Source organism: Citrus clementina, unplaced genomic scaffold (assembly GCF_000493195.1).
Source record: "Citrus clementina cultivar Clemenules unplaced genomic scaffold, Citrus_clementina_v1.0 scaffold_5, whole genome shotgun sequence".
Taxonomy (NCBI): domain Eukaryota; kingdom Viridiplantae; phylum Streptophyta; class Magnoliopsida; order Sapindales; family Rutaceae; genus Citrus; species Citrus x clementina.
Window position 1 is genome coordinate 30,554,358 of NW_006262201.1, and position 10,211 is coordinate 30,564,568.

At 29.6% G+C, this 10,211-nt stretch overlaps 1 protein-coding gene across 1 annotated transcript; it reads right to left on the bottom strand.

Annotated features, from left to right (window-relative positions):
* Positions 1-928: 928 nt before the first annotated feature.
* LOC18041809 lies at positions 929-1,662 on the bottom strand. The gene has a single exon (XM_006432978.2). The coding sequence runs from the start codon at positions 1,341-1,343 to the stop codon at positions 951-953; it is 393 nt and encodes a 130-aa protein (XP_006433041.1). The 5' UTR covers positions 1,344-1,662; the 3' UTR covers positions 929-950.
* Positions 1,663-10,211: the final 8,549 nt, after the last annotated feature.

Here is a 10,211-nt window from a genome sequence, read left to right on the forward strand (position 1 = left end):
TTTTATTGTTATAATATGATACCAAAACTCTTTACCACAAACAAAAAAACTTTTAAAAAAGTTAGTGCATAGAAGAGATTCGGGCTTCCCCTTTTATGAAGCCCAACGTTACGTGAAAAACTATAACTAATTGAAATCCGTTGCAAGAGAATAAAAAGATCAAGTAAAACTAATTTCACATCGTGAGTCGTGACTAATGGATTCGTCCTCAAGCTAATGGATTCACTCACTCAGAGCAGATTTGTTTTTGTCTCGTATCAATTCTAATCACTCTCCTAGAGTGGATTTGTTTTTGTCTCATGCATATCAATTAAAAAAAAAAAAAATTAAGGGGCATTTCTTTGTGGCTGACATTTTTGCATCATTCGAAAAATATTATTGGATATTGGCAATGATTTTGTTGGTGTAATTTCCCACATTTGAGGTTGCTTTATGTTGCTCAATTTTTAAACACACCTTTGACAAACCCCGGTTTCTTAGCTAAAGACCAAAGCTTCAATTTTCAAGATCAATTTAACTTTGGGATCAAACACGATTCATGCACATACCCAAAAATATGAAAAATCGTCAATTAAATTCCTCAAATCGATACAAAATTATAAAATTATACATATCTTTTAGGGTAAAATTATGGTACTACAGTAGTACCATATCATAGCTGGATCCAGCCATTGGATCCAGCTCACAGTGATCCCCATAACTAGATCCAATGGCTGGATCTATTTGTGATATGATCCCATAACTGGACCTTATCTTCTAATATATAATAACAAAAAAAGAAAATTCATCACAATTTATTTTTTTTTTTTGCGCAGGAACAAAAATTTTAAACAACAAATTGATAATTTAAAAACTATCCTTTCTGATAATTGAAACCTGAACCCCCAAAATATTTTTATTTACTACTATAAATACTAAATTAAAAGGGGGGGGGGGGGGAGAATTTTGATTTACTTTGTGGCAGATTCGTGTTGAACAGCCTTGTTAAGCAAGCTATCTTGATCCAAAGCCACCAGAACAAGAGAATCACCGATGCCTCGCGCCATGGCGAGCATGATCTCCTCCATCAGAGACCTGAACTCGCTGCGGTCGATATTCCCATTACGATCCTCATCGAACCTCTCGAAGATGTTGTTATAAAGACGATCGATCTCTTCTATAGGCTGAGCCTCGTCTTCCATGTCGAAGAACCTGTGAAACCTCTCGCGCAACGTGCTACGCGAAAGCCCTCCGTTTTTAACGAAATCAAGCTTTTCGAAGCATTCGTCGACGCAGTTCTCGAACTTGGCTTTATCGTCGACAAATTTCGTCACCGTAGAGCCATTAAGAACAGCGATACTCATCCTTTTTTCTCCCTATTCTTCTGTAGACAATTGAATTGGTTGAAAATTTTCGTAAAAAAATTATTTTATATATATAGTGGCATTAGCCCCAAAAATAGTTGACTACTAAGCATTGATGGGGCTTTAATTTAGAGGGTTCCTTCTACTGTTTGTGGTTAATTTGAAAATTGGTGGAGCCGAAAGCGTCTAAAAATTTATGCTGTTGGAAACGTTTATCATAGCTTTTCGATGGTGTGGCCATGATTTTAGCATTTGTATACGAATAAGTTCTTCTTGCATGCATGAATCACTTTCTTCAAGTCACACTTTTTACGAACGACCCAGTCGATACAAAACACTGATGTGTTATGCATGACCTTTGGCATCTTATTATTTATTAATTATTTGTTTCAAGAAAAGAAAGGGGGAAAGATTGGCAAAATAGTTGCCTATAATTGTTATTTGCATGTATAATCAAATGAAAAATTAGCTTACCGAAAAAAAAGAGGTATCACTATTCGTTTGTGTTATGATTTAGGAGATTAGAGGAAACTAAAATATTTATAATTGAATATCTCAGCTGACACAAGGTTCAGGCAAACTATACCCCGCAGCCTTGTCGAGGATGGAAATGTGTTATCTTTAATATGGAAATGTGTTTCTTTAATTTGAGCCACATGAATTAAAAAAAAATAAACCGTCAAAATTGAAGAATAAATTTCATTTGTTAATTCCTTAAAATTGAAGAATAAATTTCATTTGTTAATTCAATAAAATAGTAAAATCATCTATGAATGATAATAAACCTTTAATTGAATTTTATTTTAACTATGTTATTTTGCGATGAAGATTAAATTAATCATAACTTGGTTCAAAATATTATTCGACATTGTATTGGGTACTTTTTCAAAATCATAACTTGGTTCAATATGAATTGGGCTTTTCTGTTGCAGATGGATACATACACGAAGGCCCAAGATGATCCGATGACAAAATATTAATAAAACATCAGTTCTCACTTACCCAAACGACGTGTTTTTTTAAATTAAAATTGAATCACAACAATTACACAAATACAAATATCTTGCCGTGAACATCTAGGTTTCTAATATTTGTGCACCAAAAAAAAGAAAAAGAAAAGAGAAAGAGAGAAGAAGAAGAAGAAAGAAACGTGCTGTTAGGCAAGTAGAGGATTGATGAAAGAGAACTAAACCTAAGCAAATAGTGTGAACAATCACATAGCTAGATAGAGAGCATTGGATCCCACTTGTGTTGTTTGTAATCGTACTCCATGTGCACCTTTTGATTATCAATGCATCCTAACTTCCAAACACCACACATGCTCATGCTTAAATTATCTTCATCCATCATCTACATGTGGATTTGTTTTAAAAAAAAAAAAAAAATTAGAACATGAATAAGGAGATCTTGCCTTGCGATATTGAGATGAGGTTCATTTTCATAAACTTGAAACTTGTAATTTCAGATATCAAATTTGTAATCTTCAACATGCTAATATGATCAATGCTGTTAAAATTATCAACATGCTAATCGGGTGTATATACTGCTCTAGAAACCCTAGTTTGAAGAAAACGTTTGATAGGAAAGATCAAAGAGAATTGATAAAGACTTGTGACCTAATTACCGTATATTCTTATGCAAGTAAAATGCACGAGCAATTATTAATAGCTAGAAATGAAGGGAAAAAAATAAAATAAAATTTGAAAAGCGTCGGTGTCAACTGCAATAGCAAGTCCACGGCACAAGTCCATCGTTGAAAGTTGAAACCGAGATTTAATTAATACTATTTATACGAATGAATTTATATATATATATATAATCCGGTCAAATGTTTGATGTGTTAATCATTGAACGCGTTACTCCACTGCGAATAGTTAATTTCATTGGCTTTTTGAATTAGTCATGATAATGGCCGTAATTGAGTGAAAGAAGAAAGCAACTGCTTTATTATTTACTTAAATAATTATCACATTGTAATAGAAGGATCTCATGTGTGTTAGCCTGGCAAAACGAAATAAATCACCTTGTTGTTTAACGCGTTAACATTGTTTTTGAAGAATATAAATTCACGACTCCGAAAATTTTAAATTAATACACAAGTGTTTATAAATATTGAAAGCATGAAAAATTCTTTGAAATTGCGTGTATGTGTGTCTATCTATATATATATATAAAGTCTATTTAAAAAAAGGCAAACAATCTTATTTAAATAAATTGTAAGTTTAATTAAATATATACACAAATATATTATTCAAACATGGATGAGATTAATTCAATTTATAAGACGATTTTGAGACAGTACGAGAATCTCACTCGTATTAGGGTTCGAGGAGAGTTTAGCACTTTAAGGTTAGAATCTAACTAATACAAATAATAATATTAGTAGGAGGAATTAATTACTTTTATTTATTTATTGTTTAAAAAACTACATCAATCATGTTAAGTGCTAAATTACCGGTTAAAAATATTAAACTAATTACAAAACAAGTTACATTAGAAGCTAATGGTGTCGTGTTAATCCACGCACGTGTGTGATGCTTTGGCTTAATCTTCATCTAAAATTAATTAATTTAATCATCACTATCGTTGCACCCCATGAAGCAGTCTCCAATATTAAAAAAATGAGTAATGATACAGTCACAAACTCTTGTACAAATTTATTTTGTACAAACTGATGTGGCATTAATTTATTGGTGGAATGAAATATAAAATAATAAAAACAAATCATGTGGGCCAAGTGATATTTAATTCAACCAATCTTATCATGCCACATCAATTTGTACAAAATAAGTTTGTACAAGAGTTTGTGGCTATATCATTACTCTCAAAAAATAAGTAAGTTCTGATTAACATTTTTTTTAAAAGCATTAAAATATAATTAGTCTTTTGTTTTTACACGAATTTATTTAACCCAAAAGGAAAGTTTAATTAACTGTAGTAGTTTGGAGTATCCTAAGAACTTGTTTGGCGATGTCCTTCGATTTGGGATCACGCTTTTGTATATTATTGACTCCTGTGTACGGCATTCACGGAATCAAATGCAACTGGTCAAACAAGGAATTATATTCCAACACATCATCATGTATAATCATTATTAATAATCCTCTAATTCTTCATTTAAGAAAGCTAAAAAAGTCATGTACTATTTAACAAAACCAAAATAAGAAACTTTAGTAATTTTATATGATTTATTGAACAAATTTACCCCAGTTAGAATAGAAAACCTAATCTAAAACAGAACAGAACAGAAAAATTATCGAAATTAGTTTGCATTTTGACTAAATGATTTTTTTTTTCAAGAATTTTACTCAATTCTTTTTTTTTTTTTTCCATTTTAAACGTAGGTTATTAAATCCCCAAGAGGCGAGAGGGCTGAATTGATCCATAATTTATGTTTCATTAATTCATCGTGAATCACGATATTCAAATAAGGAAGCACGGAGGGCATTTCCCACAAAGAATTGTTGGACGACTTAGAATTCATTTATCACGATTCACGATATACACATCAAATCAAATCAAAATCCATTAATTGCTACAGAAAACGGACTTTCAAAAAAGTGCTTAAAGAAAAAGCTAAGCTAGGTTATGAATTTATTTCAAAGGACCCCCAAACAAGACCTTGAGCTCCACGGATAAGTCTTTGCCATGTTAGCGGCGACGGGTGCATACGACACATCGTTATCAATTTATTAAGACTCCACGTTCTGTACAGAAGCTTAATCAGCTGAGAAAGCTAAAGCTAGCTGCAACGACTTAATTGATTGGAGAGGATGCCCCACCAAACAAACAAATCCTTACCATAAATTGCTGTCTAAGGGAAGTGCTTTCGGCCGTGAATGAATAAGTCCAGTTAGAGAGACAAAGTTTCGGGATCATGATTTGGGCTTTCTTGTGCATGGAGATTTTTTTTTCTTTTTCTTTTTTTTTTCCAAAAACCATGCAAATTAAATTGTTACGAGTGTAAGCCTAACCTCCACTCTCGACACATGGCCAGCTGGCTATTTGTTTTCATTTTGTTTTCCTTTTAGGGACATTTAAACTAGATTTTATACACATTAATGCTTGGAAAATCTTACATTTTTCCATTTTAATTATCCGTATGTACTATATATGTTAACAAAATATCTCTCTTTCAGATCTTCGTACTTTACAAAGATATATTCGAAAAATATAACGGTGACTTCTTTAATTTGTTGTAAAATTGCGAAGCTCATTAATCTAACTCATCGTAGATTATTTTTAACTGATATAAGATTACCCCCTTAACAAAAATAATGTGGTATTGTTCGACGATGTATTTTATAAACTTTGAACATCTAAAAAAAAAAAAGAAGAACTATATATAGCGATAAATTATTTTGACAAAATAATTAAAGAAGTGAATACATATTATATTCCAAAATTTTCTTGAACTTTTTTAATTATGAATGGAAAACCAATCCATGACAAAATAATAACATTTCTTAAAAGCCATTTGTAAGATCTTCATTTTATGTTTTAAAAATATTATTTATAAAAGTAAGAAAACAATGTAGTAGCATTTATTACTTTTTTTTTTGGAGATCAAGATTCTGTCATGATCTAATACTTTATTTAAGCTAGTAAATTTATATATTGGTGGTTAATACATGAGAATATAAAAATTGAGTAAATTTTGATTATACATAAATAAAAGTATATATGTGTTAAAAGATCTCAAATGTGATGAGAGGATGTTTATTGAATATTATTAGCCATGGTAAGATCCAAAATTAATAATTAATAATTACTAATAAACTATTTCATCAAGTAACTTTTGAACACACCCATGACCCCCCTTGATCGCTTTATTTGCTTTCCACTACTTATTTTTCCTCCTCCTCAATCACGTCTTTACTCTACTTTGATACCAAAGTAAGGGAGATGAACTCATGACTTTGATTAAATCTTTTGTACGGAATGTGTAAAATTTCAACTTTCAACAACACATATTCTCTTTTTTTTTCTCTTTTTTTTTTTTTTTTTTTGTCTTTCACACGTAATTTCTTCGTGCAAGAATTTCAAGCAGATCTCACTTTTTAAAAAAAAAAAAACTTTTTAATATTCTTTATACACGTGTGATTAATTGCAAAACATCGTTGAAATGCTACCAAGTTAAACAACGTCAAAAGTTTAAGTCGATTTGATTTTTTGGGGAAAATTTTGGACATATTATATAATTCGGTGTCAATTACAAGTAATTGGTAATGTTGCCAATTTTTTATTTTTTATTTTTATTTGAAATTAATTCTTTTGACAATTATCAAAGTTGCATGGAGCATGCAAATCAGGAACTCTTCTTCTAACAAAGCACGTGCGCTCACACGTCACCCATGATACTTGTCTTGTCTATGGACTATGGTCCACGGTGTGTGATTAAAAAACTTACCCTTATCTATTCTGAATTTGATCAAAGGTAAACAAGAAACTCCTTTTAGATTTTTCCCCCTTTCGACTTTAAATTCGTTTTTAATTCTTTAAAATGATTTAAGATGATTTTAAAAACAATCACTTTTTTATGTATCAACCCAACTTCTATGCATATAATAATCCTAAAAGTTACAATGATTCATATATGATTTTTAGTTTACTCAAATTAGGTCCGTTTTGAGAGAGACTGACTATATTATAACCGTAATTAATTCCCAATGAGATGCCATTGTATTTTATTTATTACAATAATTGCATCTCATGGACATTATTACTGTGAGGTTTTATCAAATCAACCAACAACGATACCATGGAAAGTCTTAGGTCAAATAATGCGGTTAAGGTATTTTCAGTTATTGGTAACAATTTTTTTTTATAAAAATAACTCATGCATTCACGAAATAAGCGTGGACTAAACAGGTGATAATTAAAACATGTGGTGTGGTTTCATTAATAAGCGTGTAATAAGCTTTTCTACCTAACATATATTTTTTTTCACGAATTAAGTAGAAACAATAGCCCTTGATGAGAGAGGGATGTTTCAAAAGACAGAAAGATATCGAAAAAGATGATTGGTTTAATTTTGAGGTAGCAAAGAATTAATCAAGTCGATAAAAGAGAGAACACATACAATTTCTATAATTGTGTAGTTAGGTCATTTAAGTGTACGATCGACAGCACCTGACTTCTTAGGCGGTGTTTGGTTTTAAGAAAGGGGAGGAGAGGAAAAGAGTAGAATGGAGGGGAAAGGAGAAGAGAGGAGTGGAATAGAATAGTGAAATTAAATTTCATTGTTTGGTTTGACATAAAATTTGATAGGGAAAAGAATTACAATTTTTTTCTTTGCACAAATTTATCATTTACCTTAAATACTAAATTATCTTATTACTAATAAAATATAACTTAATATTAATACCAAACTTTTTTAATTTCAAAAAGTTCCAAAACAATTCATGATTTATATTTATATTTAATATAAAATATTTTAATATACTAAACTATTTAATATAAATAAAAGCCAGTCAACCTAAGTCAACACAAGTCAACAAAAGTCAACAACGGTCAACACCGGCCGGTGACTTTCCGGTAAAATTTTGGCGGCTTCCGGCGACATTCCGGCGGAAATTCGGGATAGTTAATTTATATTTATATATTTTCATATTAAATAAATAAATAAGTTTATTTATTTTATTAAATTTTTTAAATCATTCATTAAATTTGATTAATATAAAATGATTTATAATATTAAATTGATAAAATAAAATTATAAATAATAATAATTAATAACATTAAACAAGTTAAAAGGTTGAAGGGCAATTTTGAAATGTTGGGTTTTCAACATAAGAAGAATTTAAATTCTTCACTCTTTGATGTGGAATTCAAATTTTACATTATAAGAGATATTAAATTCTAATAGAAATTAAATTATTATATATTTTGTGCAACCAAATAATGTAAATAAAAGTAGAATTTGAATTACTTTCCTCTTCCACATTCTCTCCTCCCAACCAAACATCACCTTAGTACATTTACATTTCTCTGAACCACACATTTATTGGTATTCTTTAATCAAAGTTTCTTTATCAGTTATCATTAATAAAATTTCTAACTGTTCGACTAACTGATTTCGGTAATTAGTGAATGATCACGATTTCTCTTTAGAAATTGTCATCCCTGTGAAAATTTATGAATTAATATTATAAGCAAATGAATTAGAAAATAGACACAGTAAATATAATGAAAGGGTTGGATTTAGTTTAGTGGTAAATTTGAGTTAATTCCTCGGGGTGGGTAGATCTAAGCCGAGACCGAAAAAATAATCGTTTCAATTTAATTTTTTTTTTAGTTCTGATTGGTTTATTCCTTCGTTATAACTAAAGAAAATCAGTTCGATTTTTGGTTCTTAATCTTAGAACCAAAAAATTTGATTTTTTTTTTTTTTTTTGTAATTCTACAGGTTCAACATATGTCGTGTTTTCGTTGGTAGGTTAAAAAGTCAATAAACCAAAATAAAAAACCAAAATGCTGAACCAATTGATTCCATATTTAGGTTTTTATTTATTTATTTTTTTGTTCCTTAAAAAAAAACAATTGATGTGAATCAAAGCAATTCAATTTGGTCCAATCTAAAAACCGAACCGTGCTCACCCTTGATTCTCTTTTAGTCTTTAAGGTTAAAAATAACGTGAAATATCTTTATCCTTACTTATGTTAGTGTTGAATGTTATATTTTAAAGATTGAAAAACTACTTTTCGATGAAAAATAGAAAACATTAACATTTAACAATAATATAAATAAAGATCAAAATATGTTAAATTATTTGTAAAATAGGAGAATCAATTTGAAATTGTTAAAAAAAAAAATTACCCACCAAAATTTTTTGCACATACATTTTTTAATGTGTAATAGTTCATCTGAATTGTATGGATTACAAATAATCCGTTATTTTTCTAATAAGATAAACTCTCCAACACACTATTAATTAAAAAAAAAATCAATAGAATAAAACTCTTAACCAAAAGGATTAATTGCACAATCTAATATATAGTAAAAGGTCAAATCGTCCTCCTTTATAAATGATGATTTTAATTTTATTTCTTTGAAAATAAATTCAGGAAGCTTCATTAATCCTTAGCCTTCAATAATCCATATTCAAATGATTCTGATTAGGGTCTTGCTTTGTGATTTTCTCAAATTGCAAGCCCGCAGGTTTCAATTTTATATAAGGCCTCGCCTGCTTGCTTTGAATTGTCAAAATAAAACTAAATAAAGCAGAATGAGTCTTGCCTGCATCTTTACTTTATTTTGGGGGGGAAAAATCTCACAGAATTAGTATAATGCATTGACTGAAAATAAAGAAAAAAACAAAAAGAATCTCTTCAAAAGCCTTCAGATTTTGGCATATAATATTAATGCATTGGTTGAAATTTTAATAAGCTTTCCAAGATTCCTGCAATAAGGGCCCTTTCATCATCTTAATTGTCTGCCAAAATGTATTATCGATCAGTAGGACGGCATGATGACAATTATTTCTAAATAATTAATCTTAGTTTATATATTTAACTCCCCAAATGTGTTTTTGGTGGTGTAAAAAAACATTTTGAAACATAGTAATTAAATGCATATTCTTGATCTTTCATAAAAGTAAGGGATTTATGTAATTTATAGGCTCCTACCAATCTTAGTGTGCTCTGTTGGTTTGACTTATTAAACAATCATAAAAATTTATTTAATTTCATAAACACTTTTTAATATTTTTGTTGTTATTTAGTTGTATTTTGAGTATAGTTTTAAGGGATTACATAAGTTATTTTGACTTTACTAACTCAAATTTTATACTTATAGAAGTGGAGATTGGAGAGCTTTTTCAAAAAGTTAAATTGCCTCAAATGCCAAATATTTATTTCACAATCTTA